The sequence below is a fragment of the Mus pahari genome, chromosome 12 (assembly GCF_900095145.1).
Source record: "Mus pahari chromosome 12, PAHARI_EIJ_v1.1, whole genome shotgun sequence".
NCBI lineage: Eukaryota > Metazoa > Chordata > Mammalia > Rodentia > Muridae > Mus > Mus pahari.
In genome coordinates this window covers 33,390,023-33,408,118 of record NC_034601.1, presented here as the reverse complement: position 1 = coordinate 33,408,118, position 18,096 = coordinate 33,390,023, and the positions used below count along the sequence as shown (strand labels likewise).

General features: G+C 45.9%; 1 protein-coding gene across 1 annotated transcript in view; it reads left to right on the top strand.

Moving 5' to 3' along the window:
* Nucleotides 1–18,096, top strand: part of Pla1a (phospholipase A1 member A) — a 38,548-nt gene that overhangs the window by 10,402 nt on the left and 10,050 nt on the right. The window contains exons 2-8 of the mRNA XM_021209845.1: nt 7,647–7,848; nt 9,409–9,586; nt 10,022–10,130; nt 10,863–10,964; nt 13,039–13,128; nt 15,411–15,578; nt 17,563–17,652. Of these exons, the coding sequence (XP_021065504.1) occupies nt 7,647–7,848; nt 9,409–9,586; nt 10,022–10,130; nt 10,863–10,964; nt 13,039–13,128; nt 15,411–15,578; nt 17,563–17,652 (939 nt within the window). The remainder of the gene's footprint in view (nt 1–7,646; nt 7,849–9,408; nt 9,587–10,021; nt 10,131–10,862; nt 10,965–13,038; nt 13,129–15,410; nt 15,579–17,562; nt 17,653–18,096) is intronic.

Genomic DNA, 18,096 nt, shown 5'->3' with positions numbered 1-18,096 from the left:
AGGCTGGCCTCGAACTCAGAAATCCGCCTGCCCCTGCCTCCCAAGTGCTGGGATTAAAGGCGTGCACCGTTTTTAAAGTGTCCAGAGCATCCCCAGTTACTCCATGGTCAGGAGTAGTTCTCCAGGCTCACAATACTGAGCCAAACCGTTCTCCTGTGTCAGAGCATCACGCTGTTGCGTACTCTTGTCGCAGATTCTTTCTGTCTGATCATCACATTTGTTATAATATTTTGATTTCCACATCAAAACTGTCCTGGGATTGAGGAAGCTTTACACATTTGCTTAGAGCCCTAAGGAGCAGCAATATCCCTACTTAAAATTTCCCACATCACATCAGCAAATGGAGCATGCGTGCTGTTGGACTATGTTGATGAACATTTGTGTTTTGAGGATTTAATGTCATGGGCATTTTAAGAGCTGTCGTGATTGGGCATTTCGTCCAATTGATTTCCTGCTGATTATGTCCCTAATTTTCCTGGAGTAGTCTCTTAAAGCGAGGGAGCATAGATGGAATTTCTAAATCCGATTGACGGGAATGAATATTTGCTGTACATGACTATAAATCTGGGATGTTTAAAGCAAGTGCAAAATTGTCTAAAGTAGTCTCCTTGAATGTACGAACAGTAGTTCCTTGTGGAGCAGTGAACCATGCCAGGAAACTTGGTAAGGTTGAGTGGGTTGAAAGCTCCAGAACCTTTGAGAGGGAACGTCTGAGAGGACCTGCTCCCAACCAGGCCCCTGTCATGTGACCACACTCCCTACATAGGAATATGACCTATGGTCACATAAATCAGAGCAAAGTTCTCCAAATTGAGGTACCTAGAGGCCTTGAGGGTTTAGCCAAGAAGCTTCCCTTCCCAGACATTCCTCCCAACAAAAGGTATTTAATCTCTGGTTCACCCTGAGGAGGTGGCATGCACCTATTTTCCACAATGAGAAATCCATAAACAGTTTGGAACTAAGGACTATTTCATCAAGAACTGCCATGGGGAACATGGAGAAAGCCTTCATCTACAAAACCGCCCTGGCTAAGTCTCCAGCAGAAGGCCCCTCTGTGCTCCCAGACCCCCTATCATTCCCCCCCATGCACACTGCCCCACCTCACCCCGGCTCCTTCTCTGCCTGTGGGCCTCCTCTGTTCTCAGCTCATCTGTGACTTCCAACAGCATCTGGATGTCCAGGAGTTTGAGAACCATCAGCTCTGGTCCCAGCTTTGATGTAGGCTCGTGACCTTCTGTTCCCAAATCCTCTGTGTGGTTTCCAGCTGTGACTGGATGACCAGGAGTCAGGGAACCTCAGCTTTGGCCTCCCACATCTTAGGCTGCATTTTCCCCACCCTCTGAGTGGTGTATAGGCGCTTCCCTTAAACCCAGCTCCCGATGGTAGCACAGGGTAAATTCAGTCTAGCACTCCAAACTTGGCCTGCCTGGTGGCATTTGCACACCCCAGTGGTGGGGTAAAACACGGAATCACAATTCCCTGCAAAGATATGTCCAGAAGGTTCTCCACATTGTGGTCCTGCTGAGGCTGCTATAGGCAATACATGACTTTAGTCCAGATGGCAAAATAATGACAGGGATTTTATCCCCCTTTTCACGGTGACGTTTCCTTTTTATATTAGCTCCTATGTGTTTCCATTTGACAGTATCAGTGGTTTCTTGTTCAGGAAACAGAGGCCTGAATTTTGCAGTCCCTTGTACAAAGTCATGAAGATGTTACTGTAAATATTTTTGCTCCCTTGAATCTTAACAGATATCCCAATAACTGTATAAAATGCTCTCCCTCAGAGGACTGGGAAAAATCCACACTATTTTACTCTCTTACTCAGGGTTGTGACTCCGTGGGTAAGAGGACCAATCTCCTATCCCCTGCTTCTATTTAAGGAAGCAAACTTCTTACGTTCCTTCTCCTAGGAGCAAGCCCTACGCATTGGGCGCCAGTCGTGGGGATTCCGGTGTCTTTCAGTGGCAGTTGAGAAACAAGCCCCAGAAGACAAGGCAGTTCAGCACAACACAACGTAGTAGCCAGTGAGTCTAACCATGATTGATTTACTTTAGGTATATTTAAACCCAGTACAATCTGGTGAAAACTATTCTTGTGGTTAGCTCAATCCCCCCTCCCCCCACAACAAAGCATACCTAAATCTCTTTGAGGAATAAAGTAAAATGCATATAGATCAGACGTGACTACATAAAACTCTTTGTAAAGAACCTTCCATAAAGACAGATGCTATTGATTGACTGGGGAAAAAACCCCAAGTTTTATGAGAACAGGTCTGGAGGAAAGTCTGCTGCCAGAAAGTCTCTAGCCACACCAGACTGCACAAAAGCCACCAGGCTAGAAAGCACATCTGCTCCCTGCTTCTGGGAGAAAAAAAGGTTTTGTGTGACCTCCCCCGAAGGGACAACCATTGTGTTAATATTCCAAGTTCCCTCAGTGCAGTGGTTCTCAACCTTCCTAATACTGCCACCCTTTAATACAGTTACTCGTGTTGTTGTGACCCCCACATCATAAAATTATTTTTGTTGCTACTTCATAACTGTAATTTTGCTACTTTTAGGAATCATAATAAATATCTGTGTTTGCCCATGCTTTTAGGAGACCCCTGTGAAGGGAGACCCCAAAGAGGCCACAGTCCACAGGTTGAGAACCACTGCCTTAGTGCATGTCTAGGAGCACAAAGACCTCTGTGTCCCCAATGAGGAAGGGCTCTAAAGAGGGCAGACAAGACCCTTGAGGGCCCTGAAGTCCATTCCAAGGATATCTCCTATTCTGAGTAAAATACCAAGGGCTCTGCCATGGAATACCCTGACCTGACCAACTTTACCTGGGGATAATCTTGGCTATGGTGAAGCAATCAGACCAAATGTAGTGTAGGCTAGAAAAGCAGTGACAACCAGCCTATGGCAGTCATCTTGAGAATTGGCCATGGCTCAGCCCTAAGTAGTGACTAAGAAGGTGGGGATGGTTGAATTCTGCATGTGCGATTCTGATGACAAAGCCAGCAGGGTTTGGTTACCATTAGTATGTGAGGAATGAAAGGGGTGTACGACATTTGGCCTAAACACTACAATGGCTTACATTAGTAACAATGAGTTACTAATTCTTTCATTTCAACGATTACCTTCCTATATCTTTTGCTAAATCTGGAGTGACTGTGTTACTCTTTCCTAAAAGGACTGACTTAGCTAAGCAAACATTTTTCTCTTTTCCCCTTATTACACTTAAGACTATGCACCCCAACCCATTCCCATAGGCAGTGTCTCACTGTATACCTCTGGGTGTCCTGGAACTCCCTTTATAGACCAGGCTTGTCTTCAACTCACAGAGATCTGCCTGCCTCTGCTTCTCAAGTGCTGGGCATAAAGATGTACACCACCACCCTTGCCTTAAGACACACCAGAAGAGGGCATCAGATCCCATTACAGATGGTTCTGAGCCACCATGTGGTTGCAGGGAATTGAACTCAGGATCTCTGGAAGAGCAGTCAGTCAGTGCTCTTAACCACTGAGCCACCTCTCCAGCCCTACCCTTGCCTTAAAATAAAAGTCTTGAAAGACAAATAGTGCAAAGAAGCTATTTGATTAGTTAAAAATGGACTTAAAGTCCTCATTCAGAAGTGAAGGGGCTGCTCCTGGTTGGTCAAGCTTAAGTTTTGTTTCCAGTTTTATACTTGCTGTATTGAGTTTCCATATGCTAACTCGGGAACTCAAGTTGCCTTGGTCTAATGGTCTCCCAGTAAGTCACATTGACACTGGAAGTGCTGCAGCGTCTTAGCTTCTCTATATGAATCTTAGCATCATTTAGTTCTTTATATTCTTCACCTTCCACTGTGAGTGTTGTTTAAGAAGCACATTGCTTAAGAGAGTTTTAAATACTTCCCATGTATTTTTAAATACATTTTTGTAGGCTTAGATTTTTCAAAACCTACTTTAATAAGTGTTCTTAAATGCTTTAACCTTCTTTCTAGTCCATTATCCACCAGAGGTAGTGGGAAAGAAAGGTTTATAGGGCAAAGGAGGATGTAGACCTGTGTAGAAATAATTCTTTGGGGGCTATTCCAGTCTCCATTGTCAGTTTATGAGCAGTTCGGTTCACAGGAATCGGCAGCAGTAGCCCGATCCACTTGCAAACACCATTCTTGAATCAGCAATGGCAGTTCCAGTTGGACTGAGCGCAGAAACAGCAAGAAGTCACCAGAACACCACCAGAAGTTCTTTGGTGAGTTTCTCTACACAAAGTCATGACAGATGATGATTAGTGAAGAAGGCAAGGCAAACCAATGCCACAGCATCATCGGCAAATCCCATGGACCAGCAAAGAGTGGCAAGGTGAACCGATGGCAGAGAATCATCCACTGTCTTTTGGGTTATACTTATACCCTTTCCAAACATCACGTGTCCTCTCAAGCATCTGCTCCAATAAAATATCACGTGTCCCTTTTCCAGGAAGCTTCCAGAAAAACACATGTCTGTTCTCAGCAGAATATCTTCCCATGTGTCTGCTTCAGCAAAAACACCTGCTCACATGTTTGTTTCAGCAAAAACATCCTCTCATAAGACAGTTTGGGGAAAAACATCATGTAATACAACCGAGTCTCCAAATAAACCAGAAATTTCCACTTCACATTTTGTTGCTAGCTTCTAATTTTGACATTTATTTAGATAATGTTGTCTGAGTGATATTGATCCTTGGGTGACTTGGGGGCTTTTTTGTGTTAGTCAGTTTTATATTTATACTATAAAATACCTGACACAAATAACTTTAAAAGAAGAGTGTTACTTAGTTCAAGTTTGTTTGGTTTTGGAAGTGCAAGTCCAAGAGCAAGCAGCCCCACTGGGTTGGTCTTTTCTTAATGGGATGTTATAACGGAAGCATATATTGGAGAAAAATGTCGCCGGGCAGTGGTAGTGCACACCTTTAATCCCAGCACTTGAGAGGCAGAGGCAGGCAAATTTCTAAGTTTGAGGACAGCCAGGTCTACAGAGTGAGTTCCAGGACAGCCAGGGCTATACAGAGAAACCCTATCTCGGGGAAAAAAAGAAAAAAAAAAAGAAAAAAGAAAAAAAGAAAAAAAATATGTCATTATTGGGCCAAGTGTAGAACGAGTCTGAGATCCTACCATCAGCTTCTGGGGTACACATCCAGTGAGCCAAGGACCTCATTAGGTCTCATGTGGTTCCCCTCCCAACCCCAAGTCCAGCAGATCAAAAGCCAGGCCTTTTACACGTGCTTCACCACAGAGCCACCTTCCCAGTCCTTTGTTTCTTGAGCTGGGGTTTCATTATTTAGCCCAGGCTGGCCTGGAATTTACTATATAACCCAGTCTGGCCCCAAGATCATAATCCTCTGTCTGCTTCCCAAGGGGTGGAATTAACTGTGTGTGCCACCACACGTGGGTGGGCTCCATTTCTTAAAGGCCCAGTGTGCCTCTCAGTACTGCCATCTTGGGGACATAATAGATTTGGAGGGGATTATACTCAAGTTACACTCAAGCCACAGCACTCCCTGAGGGGACATGTTATGCTTATCTGAGAGGATTTAGTTCTGCCAAATGTAGTGACACACATCTTTATTCTAGTATTCAGGGAGCTGAGGCCGCAATCCGTGGGTTTGAGGCTAATGTGGGATCTTGTGAGAAGATCCTATCTTTAAAAAAATATTAGCGCTGGGGCTTTAGCTTGGTGGTAGAGTACTTCACTCACACTACCCTAGGGTCAATCTTCAGTACTAATGAAAACAAAATGGCATGTGGGAAGGCAGTGTTTTAAAAAAGAAAATTAATCAATGGCAAAGGCTATAAAAGGCAAGTGAAGTGGAGCAGACAGACATCTTTCTCACCTACTGTGAGAGAGAAAAGTGTAGATCGAGAAGGTTGCTGTACTGAGAGTGGGCTTGGTCCCAGGAGCGCCAAGGACAAGGCTATCCGGAAGAACTACATCAGAGGCTGGGGCTCAGACTCAGCAATATGGCGATGCTATGTGGAAGATTCTCTATGGTCAGGTTCCCAGGATCCACTCACAGTAGCTCCACACCCCAGAGCATCCTAGGTCCACACTTGTGCTATGCGTGTATGTCACAGTTACTTCTGATAGCATATAGCCAAGGCAGAATCTAAAGATGCTGTCATCATTGGAGAAAGGGTCTCCATAAAGACAAGTCTGTTATCTCTGTTCCATGGCAGTAATTCTGGGAGGCTGCCACAGTGCCATGTGTTGGGTCAGAATGCCTCTTGTCCCTACTCCAGTCTGTCTCTGTGAGACGTTTTGGGAGCTAGGGACCACAGCTCCTCATCACTGAGGTAGACTCAGGGATACAAGCTCAAATGATACGAGCCGTGTGGTCCCTTCAGGAAGGGAAGAGCTTTAGGTTGCGTCTTTTCTCCTTGATGCTCTCAAAAGTCCGTTGGCTTTGGCTAAAAATATCTGAAACATTGGAGTATATTGTACCTAAGGAGTATACTGAAAAATGCTTTACATACGTGTGGTTGGTGAAGACTTCTCACAGTGTCAGACGGGGCAGGTTTCTTCTGAGGTTCATGAGGGACTTGGCCCCAGTCTTCTTCCTTTGATTTCTTCCTGTGCCAGCTTGCCTCATCTTCTCTTTCTGTCAAAATTTCTCCTCTCATAAGGACACCAATCACGCTGTATTAAAGTCTCATTATAATGTAACTATCATTGTAAAAGTCCCTTGCTAAATATGGCCACATTCTGAGGCATGGGCGAATAGGACTTTGAAGTCTACAACGCTGGGGGAGAGGCTTGTCTTAGCTACTTTTCTCATCACTGTGAGAATGTGACTGACGGAGGTAACTTAAGAGAAGGATCTGATTTGGCTGAGGACTTAAAAGGGATATGATGTATCGTGATGAGAAGGCACAGCAGTGGGGCATGAGGCGCAGTCACATTGTGGCTGTGGTCACACTGCATCCAGTCAGGAAGTAGAGCGAGGTGAACAGTGGTGCTCATCTGGCTTGCCCTGTTTCCTCTCATTAGTTGGTCTGGGATCCTGGTCTGTGGGATGGTGTTACCCACATTTGGCCTGGTTCCTTCCTCCTCAGCTAAGCCTCTCTGAAAACGACTTCAAGTCAGTCACACCGAGAAAGCACATCTCCAAGGAGGTTCCAAACCCAGTTGAGTTGACAACAATGTGGGTAACTTCACTCGGCCCCACAACAGCCATTTTCCATGGTCTTTAACTTTCTTTCTTTCTTTTTTTTGTTTTTTGTTTTTTTTTTTTTTGTTTTTGTTTTTGTCGAGACAGGGTTTCTCTGTGTAGCCCTGGCTGTCCTGGAACTCACTTTGTAGACCAGGCTGGCCTCGAACTCAGTAATCCGCCTGCCTCTGTCTCCCGAGTGCTGGGATCAAAGGCGTGCGCCACCACGCCCGGCTGGTCTTTAACTTTCTTGATCTGAACAATATTCCTATTCTTCTCTGGTATTTCACTCTTAGGCGTGAGAATTCAGCACAGATTTCGGCTTACAGAACTGATGCATCTTTTGACAGATACGTGATTAATCACTGAGCTGGCTGACTCAACGCATCCCGGGCTTACAGCTCCTGCTCATATCTTCCGTCCAGGACACCGTCCTTCTAAAAGATGTTGACCTCATACTGAATATTCTTGTCCTGTCTTGTTTCCTCCAGGGAACGTACCCCCTACCCCCGAATCCAAATGCACGGACTTCCAGAGTGCCAACCTCCTCCGAGGCACCAACCTCAAGGTGCAGTTTCTCCTCTTTACCCCCTCGGACCCCAGCTGTGGGCAGCTGGTAGAAGAAGGCAGTGACATCCGGAGCTCTGAGTTCAATGCCAGTCTGGGAACCAAAATAATTATTCATGGATTCAGGTGAGAGTTAAGCAACCCGTAGGATCTTCTCGGCTAAGACCCAGAGAGACCATAGTGCATGGGGAGATGACGGGGAGATGAAGCGGCGTGGGTTTACTGCCCATCACCGCTCATGTCCTTGAAGGAGCCTCGTGGAAACCCTGCACATGTCGATCCTCACTCTTCCTGGCACAGGCAGTAAGTCTATCTCTCTGCTCTGTCTTTATGACCCTGGATGAGCCACTCCAGTTTCCATACCTGGATTAAGAAGGAAGGTGGAGGAAGAGGCCCATAGGTTCTTGGGCAAAAACCTGTACCTGCTGTACCATTATCTCCAGAGTGTGGTTCTACAGCATGAATCATTTGGGACAATGAGGTCACAGGGTTTACGCAGTCACACGGGGATAACAACAAGGTACTTTTTTTACCCAGGGTTTTATTTCCTCTTTTTTTTTTTTCCTTCACTTTTTTTCCCATGATTTAACGACTTGAGAAATTTTTGTTTATGATGCTACCTCCATCTTACCTAGAGGTTAGCATTTCTCAGGAGCCTGACAGCTCTGAGGTTTCTGGTACCCTACCATAACTCAATCACTACCCTTCCCTTCAAACATCTTTTTCCCCAAAACCCACTGACAAGACCGAAAATAGAGAAAGTTTGTGAGAAGAGAGGGTCAGAGTGACTGCAGGGCATATAGAATTGGGGTACCAATTGGAGAGGTGTCCCCACAACTTCACATCTGGCCCTTCTCTGCTCCAAAGGCCCAGTCACATGTTCCCTTAATTGACATTCTTTATTCCTTCCCCAACACATTTCTCTAGCAAGTCTTAGCTGCAGCCACTCTCCCAGGGAGAGCTGCTAGAGCCAGAGTGTTCATCAGGCAGCCCTTCTATTAAACCACAGGGATCACTTTCTGTACTCCTGTCTCCTTGTGAGCATGCTCGCACTGTCCCACAACAGGGAGTTAGAAGGTCTTTCCACACTGTTAAGAAAGCTTTCTGGAAATTGTCCATCATTATCTTTCTAGAAGAGTATCATACCGTAGGTTCTAGAAGGACAGGGACTTGTGTTTACATCTTGGAAATCACCCAGCCTACCCCTTAGGCCCAGAGGTACTCGGGTAAACTGTGTTGTAAATGAATGCAAGGGCATAAGAATAAAAGCCTCTTCAAGGGTAGAACCTATATTTTAAAATGAGAATTCAGGCCGTGTATTTTTAGCTCTAAGGTCCAGAGTTGTCTCTCAAACAGCATAGAGACAGAGCATGCAGACAGTCTGCAGAGCTTTGCACAAAGGGGCAGAGTGAAGGTAGGGTGTGGCAGGGATCCCTGCTATGTGTTGTGAGTTGTACATGCAATGAGAAATGAGAGGCCTTTTCAGATAATTTACATGTACTGGTGCTGGAAGGCTCCACATGTGCTGGTTCCACATCTGGAAGGATGTTTCTCCCTCTCCTCAAGGCGCTGACTGGCTGTCCTTAGTCTTGACTTCTCCCCGGTTTAGGGGCTAATTGAGGTTTCTATCAATAGCTAGTCATTTGGCAAGCCATTTTCTTCCCCTGTGTTTTGATTCCTGTCCAGGGCGTTAGGAACAAAGCCTTCTTGGATTGACAAGTTTATCAGCGCTCTCCTGCGGGCAGCAGATGCTAATGTGATTGCAGTGGACTGGGTTTATGGTTCTACGGGCGTGTACTACTCAGCGGTGGAGAATGTGGTCAAGCTGAGCCTGGAGATCTCCCGTTTCCTCAGCAAACTTTTGGTAGGTTCTGGAAGATTTGGGTTCGTTTTGGCCATGTGTACAGAAAAGGGCAGCCTGACATTAAAAGATTTGCCCTTGGGATCTAGGGCGCAAGCAGAGCCAGATTCTTAGGGTGCTGAGAGGCTGGGCACTGAGCTTCCTCAGGGGCCCCCAAGCCACAATAAGACATGATATTGCACAAAAATAAGGAATGCTGACTGTGTATAATTTAGTAATCCTCCTAAGGAATGATGTAATCATTGAATAATCTGAAGTGAGGGAACTGGGTGGGTGGGTGGGGGTGGGGGACAGAGCTCAAAAAGAAAAACAGTGATGGATGGGAGGCCTGTCCTTTCCCTGAAGCATGTGGGTAGGTGTGTGGTGCCCAAGGCCCTCGGTTTTCACAAGTCTCAAGAAAGCCACTGTGGCCCAAGTGGAATCTATTGTCTATTCCAGGAGCTGGGTGTGTCGGAGTCCTCTGTCCACATTATTGGTGTCAGTCTGGGGGCTCATGTTGGAGGCATGGTGGGACATTTCTACAAAGGCCAGTTGGGACGGATCACAGGTAAAAAAGATGCCTCTCTATTTCCTCTCAGTGACTAGAGACAGAGAGATATTGCTCCAGAGACTCATCTGACGTGTGCAGATGGGATGGTGAGCCCACATCCTTACGACAGAGTCATTATTGCTACTAAAATGATCCACTGTTTGCACAAAATAGTGTCATTCCTCCGCCATCTCCAATGTCACCATATGAGCCCGTATGTTTGCTTCCAAACCTCAGGGCACACACTTAGACACTAGGCTGTAATAAGCCGTAATTGGGATTTGGTGTGGAAATCACCCCCAGACAGTGTGTTGAATAGCTTCAAAGACAGGGGTGATGCTTCAGTCTTCTGCCTCAGTCAGTAAGGGTGGGGGTTGCCTGGTAACCTGTTGTAGATTACCCTACACTCTTAGTCCTTCAGTTGGACAAGTTAGAATCATGCCTCACAGACTCATCCCGAGAGACCCTCTGGGATGACACCTATTATCATTGTTTTTGCCAAATCGATGGTATTGTTAAGTTCATTTTAGAAGCAGAAAAGTGAGCCATTGAGAGAGTACCACAATAGACAGTAGACCATGAGGTTTCCTGGATTAAAGTGGTTCTGGGCTGGGTCTTCCAATCCTTGGTCTTGGTAAGATAATGCTCTGAGCTGAACTGGAGGGATTTCTGGGGAAGGCACAGTGCGTATCCTTGGTGTTTCTGGGAGTTGAGAGGGACAAGGATCCTGAGAGTAGTCTGTCCTTACAGGTCTGGATCCTGCTGGACCAGAGTACACCAGAGCCAGCCTGGAGGAACGCTTGGATGCTGGAGACGCCCTGTTTGTAGAAGCCATCCACACAGACACTGACAGTGAGCTGGGGTGATGTGTCTGGGATGAGGGAGGGCACATAGGTAAAGGTTATGATGCTAGCACCTAGGGGCGTGGTCCTGGCTCGAGAGCCCCTGTTCCTGGCAGAGCTTCTGTTATACAACAGAGAACGTATCATAATGATTTTGAAAGTCTCTTCCAGATCTGAGATCATTCTTTGGCTATCATTGTTCAGTGACCACAGAGACTAGTAGTTTTATTTTAAGCTATCAGTGGGCAGGAGGACTCTCACTCATGAACCAAAACTGTTTGGTAATCTTTCCGATTTAACACCATATCTTGTGCTGAGGGGTGTTGCTGTCTGCATAGCATAAGGGAAGTCATGCTGCTTTTTTAGACCGTGTGCACCTGTCCCCTGAGGATGGAGACAGGGACATTCCGCTCCCCGGGCACACAGGCCAGTCTGGACTTTCCTTTTTCCCAGGGGACAAGCCTAGGTCAAGAGAGAGAATCTCCCTTCCAATAGTGACCCACACAGGATAGGTCACTTTAACTCTCACTCTGCCTTGTCTTTCTGACCACCTGGGAAAAGAGGTGGGCAATCATCCTTATGTCTACTGGAAATAAAATGTCCCCATGGTGTGTACCAGGCACTGTGCTCAGTGTTACTGCAACAAGAGAAACAGTATCTGTTCTAGACCAGAAGGGCTTATAGTTCAAGGGAGAGAGATACCTGTGGCTCAGCCTCTGAGGGCCTAAAGCATTCTTCTAGCATCCAAAGCTCACAAGGCATGCAACTGGAAGAAGCCCATGCAGTGGTATTATCCAAGCCCCGTCCTTACCGTCACTGCACAGACACATACCAAGGCCCCACAAGCCTGGCTGTGCTACCATAGTTTGTCTTCTTGCTCATGAGTAAGGTGAGTCCTTTACTTAAGAGTCACATCTACGGAGACAGAAACACAAGGGTGGTTAACGGAGAAGGAGGGAGGAGAAAGGAGGAGTTGGTGCCTAATATATAGCTTTAGTTCAGGATAGCGATATTTAGGCAATAAAGGGGGGGGGGACAGTGACTTCTCACTATAAATGTAGACAATCAATAATGATACATAAAGGCACTAGTTGTCTTTTTTTTTTTTTAAAAGATTTATTTATTTATTATATGTAAGTATGCTGTAGCTGTCTTCAGACACTCCAGAAGAGGGCGCCAGATCTCGTTACAGATGGTTGTGAGCCACCATGTGGTTGCTGGGAATTGAACTCAGGACCTCTGGAAGAGCAGTCAGTGCTCTTAACCGCTGAGCCATCTCTCCAGCCCCCACTCGTTGTCTTCTTAAAGATGAAGATGGTAACTTTAGTTATGTGTATTTCATTGTGATTAAAAAAAAAAAAAAAGAACCATCGTTTTCCTATACAAAACCAATTTAAAAAATGAAATAGAACTCTCCCATCCCCAACAAATCTATGTCCTGTTTGATTCATCATTACCTGACATTGGCCCCCGGGCTTTTTGAAGTTGGAGCTGCTTCTTCAATGATGATTCTGCTTATTTGATGGATCTTCACTGAGCTAGGAAGCCAGGCCTGAGAACTCAACAACAAACAGGGATATGTAGCTAGGCGTCTGTTTATTTGTTCATTCAGTAATGATTTATTAGTCACTCATTGTGACTATCACACATTGTGTAAGAAAGCGTATCGATAGAGGGTAACTTCAGAGGAGGTTGCTTCCAAAGGGTTATTGACGAACATCTGTATAGTAGGTATGTCTCAGTAGAGGAGAACGAATCAGCCTTGGCAGGATCTAGAAGATTCTGGCTAGAGAAGATGGGCAAAGTAAGGCCTGGACGTGGGCTAGTGCCTGACATGTTCTAGGAACAGGAACGAGAACCGTGCGGTTCAAGTGTAACAGAAAAGGAAGGCTTATTTTATTTTATCGGTCAAGTCCAAGAATTCTATAAACTGATCCTAGTGGGCCTCTTCTCAGTGTGGTTTGCCTTGTGTAGCTTCCAGGCCCTCCATTAGGAACGAGGACCCCGACTCCCAACCATTCTGATGTGGGAGTGGGGAAGTATATTCCTGAAGCAGGAGGTTAACAGGGCTCTGCCTCTTTCAGATTTGGGTATCCGGATTCCTGTCGGACATGTGGACTACTTTGTCAACGGAGGCCAAGACCAGCCTGGATGCCCTGTGTTCTTTCATGCAGGTCGGCAAGTCAGGGAGAGTTAGTATGTCCCTGCTCTATAAAATGAGATTCCCCATGTCTCAACCAGTGTGGGCCGCACAGGGTTGTCCTGATGACACATGCCCTCCTATGGTTTACAGGGTCTTAGCACATACTAGTTATCTTTGGAGCCCACGAATGCCAGCGAGTTTTCTGATGCTGGAAGTCTAACTCATGTTCGTGCCGTCATCCCAGTCTGTGTCAGGCCAGTAACCCCCACTGCATCCTGAGACATGATCTGTGGCAAAGCTTACGGGAGCTGCCTTCTCTTCGGAATGTAGTGGTGGCAGAAGATTCTGCCATCAGAAAGCCATCAGACCACAGAGCTACACGGCCAAAGGTTGCTTCACCCAATGTCTTACCAAGCTTATAGCCTGCCTCTGCCTCCTGAGTGCTGGCATTGAAGGGATATAATGCTATACCTGCTTCCAAAACTACCAGAAAGGTTTTTTTTTTTTTTTTGGATTTTGGAGACAGGGTTTCTCTGTATAGCCCTGGCTGTCCTGGAACTCACTTTGTAGATTAGGCTGGCCTTGAACTCAGAAATCCTCCTGCCTCTGCCTCCCGAGTGCTGGGATTAAAGGTGTGCGCCACCACGCCTGGCCAGAAAGATATTTTTAACGCATCCTCTCCTAAATATATTCCTCTGGAATTCTCTTTTTGAAAGATTTAACGCATATTTTAAATTATAAATGAATTTAAATAACAAGTATAGTTACTTATCTGTTTTAAATAATACTAAATCTATCAAAAGCTAAGCACCAACGATTGCTCATCCTTATAGTCTTTTTATGACTAAAATGACTATATTGGCATTTCACTTAGAAATATTAAATGCTGATTTCTGGGCATTTGTAGTATCCTCTTGTCTTATCAAATTCTTAATATTTTAAGGATTTCTGTTTTGTTTGCTTTTAAGGCAATATCTCATGCTGTAGCCCAAGCTGACCTCAAACTCAGAACTCTCTTCCTGCTTCAGCCTCCTGAATACTGGGATTCCAGTTTGGCACCATCACACCCGGCTCCATTTTAAGGATTCTTTTGACAGTTTTATCAAACAAGTACTTTTTTTTTTTTTTTTTTTTTTTGCCTGATTTACTGGTTTTTCTTAGAAATCTGTAATTGCATTTCTGCACTCCTGACCAGGAGGGATGGTTTGGTTTCAATGTTTGTAGAAACTCTTAGTGACATTTTCCTTCGACAGTTTTCATTTCTTCACAATGCAGTTTGAGAAGCAGGGACAGAGACCAGCTGCCCTGTTCCCTGTTGATGCTAAAAGAGGAACTCTTGCAGTAGGGGACACCTGACCGTAGGAGAGAAGAGAATGAACAGAGTTTATTCTTACCTGTCAGGCCAAGAGAGAGTCTTGTGGTACAGGGGAAGTCAAATGACCCTGAGACCCTGCAGGTGGCTTATTCCTTACCTTTTAACTCTTAATTGGGCTGCGGCATGTGTGTGTGTGTGTGTGTGTGTGTGTGTGTGTGCGTGTGTGCACGCGCGCGCTGCGTGCACATGAGTGGTGGCAACTTTTAAAAAAAAAATGAGCACAATCAAATCAATTGGGGTAATCGAGATACTTGGAAAGTTCTTTAGATGAGCTATTGGGCTAGTGAGGTACTGCATGTTTAATTTAAAAGACTGATCATGAACAGGTGTTCTCAACCTGTGGGTCTCGACCCATTTGAGGGTCAAACAATCTTTCCACGGTGTTGCCTAAGACCATCGCAAAATGCAGATATTTATATTATGGTTCATCGAGGTAGTGAATGAAGTACAGTGACGAGGTAGCAACAAAAGTAATTATATGGTTGGGGGGTCACCACATCGTGAAGAACTGTCTGAAAGGGTCACAGCATCGGGAAGGCCGAGAGCCACTGCTCTGGACTGTCTCGTCGCTGGGTGAGAAAATTGTTTTGTGGGTGGTGCTGAAGAAGATAGACAAGCTGAGAGACAAGCATCTCAGCTGTAGAGGTGGTGCCCCCTAATTCTGTATGCTCCCATTTTTTTTCTAATCATATAAGAATCAATCTCAGATCAAGCCATTTTTTTGATAGGCTAAGCTTCCATAGCTCAGGGAAATGAAAAGGGAAAGAGAGATGGAGGTAAGCGTGTCTGTTAATACTTCAAAGTGTCGCCCAGGGGACAGTGTGTCTAATCATAACCCTCTGCGGTACAAAACTCAGAAGACTTAAGAGTGAGCAGCAGCGAGGGAGTTTCCACTGCTCTGGTCCCAAACCGTGATGTAGATTTTTGTCCTCTCTCAGGTTACAATTACTTGATCTGTGATCACATGAGGGCTGTACACCTCTACATCAGTGCCCTGGAGAACACCTGCCCACTGATGGCTTTCCCCTGTGCCAGCTACAAGGCCTTCCTTGCAGGAGACTGTCTGGATTGCTTTAACCCTTTCCTGCTCTCCTGTCCGAGGATTGGTAAGACCTCACTCCCTCGGCTTCCCTCGGCTAACCTGGGCAATTTGGGGGAGTTCTAGCATGAACCATTTGTTACCTCTTTTGTTTTTTTAAATGGTTTTTAATTTTATAATGTTAAATTGTTTGACTCTTTATTTACTCCATATTTACATCATCTTTATCCCTTTCTCTCCCCTCTCCAATCACACACGCACACACACACACGCACACGCACAAGCCCATTAGTGCTGCTCTTATTTAAGGCTGTCCACTTGGGATCAGATAACCTCTGAGGGGCTCATCCTTAGGGAAGACTGATTCTCTCTTTCTCTGCAGCCATTGATGGCCTGTAGTGCTTTATCTAGGGATGGGGCCTTGTGGTTTTTCCGTATCATGTTGGCACATAGTGGGTGCTGTGACAGTGCATGTCTTGTTTAGACAATCACATTGTCAGAGCACCTTTGACCTAGGGTTAAGAGTCTATTCATTTGGGAAGAGGAAATTAACCCATGAGGTGCTCTGCTCATATGCTCAGCTCATATGCTCTGTGCTGGCTATGCTCAGCTCATACGCTCCATGCTGGTATGCTCAGCTCATACGCTCCATGCTGGCTATGCTCAGCACATATGCTCCGTGCTGGCTATGCTCAGCTCATACGCTCCATGCTGGTATGCTCAGTTCATATGTTCTGTGCTGGCTATGCTCAGCTCACATGCTCCATGCTGGCATGCTTGCTGGCTATGTGCACCTGGGAGGGGTTTCCCAGAGCTGCACGTAGTCCTCTTTAGAAGTGGGAGGTTATGGTGGCCAAATGACATCCTCTGGGATAGGGATGGTGACTAATTGTTGGGCAGGTCATGTATGTCTCTCTGTGGTTGCAGCCAGTCTGAGGAAAGGACTCTACGGAAGCTGAGGGATTGGGTCTCTACTCATCTGTGGAAACCATGGTATCTTGTATCGTAGGGGGAAAACCAAAGGGAAAAAGTTAAGCTCTCTTCTGGTTCCACAGTTTTGCATTCCCTACCATCCCTAGATGCCACTCGGAATACAGCAGGTTGCCATTGCTCCTATGGTGACATGGTACTAGCCTGACAAAATGGGAAAGGCAGATAGTGTCCCCTAACGCACACTGGCATCGTCTCCTCTTCCACAGATAAGTGTTTGGATTCCCTTCAGAGGTGATGGGTCAGGTGGTCGGTTACAGCTACTTCCCACCGCCTGCCCAACCTCTCCTTCTGCTCTTCCTCACACTGAACCTCAGAGACAATAGCTGTCTACCCTTCCAGGTGTGTTAGCCAAGGTTCTTCACCCTGCAGGTCCTTGTCCTAGCTCTGACCTCACCCCCGAGTCTCCTCAGCAGTCATCTTTGAGTCTTCAGGACAAACGCTCACTTCGCTGTGTCCCCACTAACATGATATAGGTGCTGTTGAAGCAACTGGGATATGAATTGGTTTGCAAGTTAGACACAAAACTAGACACAAAACGAGTTTCTTACAGGTATCTACCAAGAATTAGCCAAACGAGGACAGGGGAAATGGTCCAGCAGTCAGGCTCTTGCCACCAAGCCAGAAAACCATTTGTTCCATCCTCATGATCCAACTGGTAGAATGAGAGAATTGGCTACCTACTATGAGCTTTCTGACTTCCACGTGTGTGTTGTAACATGCAACTGCCCGTGGTTCCCCCTAGACCCCTACTAAACAAACAAACAAACAAACAACACATTTAAAAAGAAAACAAATGAATTTGTGGATTGATTTGAAGAATGTTCTTCCTGCTGACTTTCTTGTTTTCGCTCCACTGGACTTTTTTGTTTTGTTTGTTTTTGTTTTGCTGTTGTTTTGTTTGGCTCTTGGGATTCATCACAAAGCATGAGGCAGAGCTCGTGTGCAGTCGAGGATCTGTGGAGCAATGGGTGCATAAGTGAGTCCACACCTGACTGGGGACTCTGGGTCCTAGAAATGGCCTTCTGAAAACGATGCCATCTTTGCTTCTTTACATCCAGGACTGGTGGAACGAGGTGGTGTCAAGATTGAGCCGCTCCCCAAGGAAGTGAAGGTTTATCTCCTGACAACATCCAGTGCCCCGTACTGTGGTGAGTAGGGAGGAAAAGGCCTAGCTGTGCTAGCTGGATGCTGGATGCTGGAGGTGTCCATGGTTCCTGTGAGGAAGGCAGCTAGCCCAGTATGGGAGCCAGACAGGAAGTGATGGGTTTGCAGAGATTTCCTGGGAGGTAGTCTCATGCAGAACCAGAACAATGAGAGTGAATCGAAGCAGCGCCATTACAGTGGGGACTCAAGAGCCCCCCTCTGCCGGCATACTCACCCTTCTTCCTTTCCCCGTTGAAATGTGTGCTTGGATGGATGTGGTGGCACACATCTTTAATCCCAGCACCACTCAGGATGTAGAGGCAGGTGAGTCTCTGAGTTTGAGGCTAGCTTGGTCTACAGAGTGAGTTTCAAAACATCCAGGGATATACAGAGAAACCCTGCCTCAAAGTGTGTGTGTGTGTGTGTGTGTGTGTGTGTGTGTGTGTGTG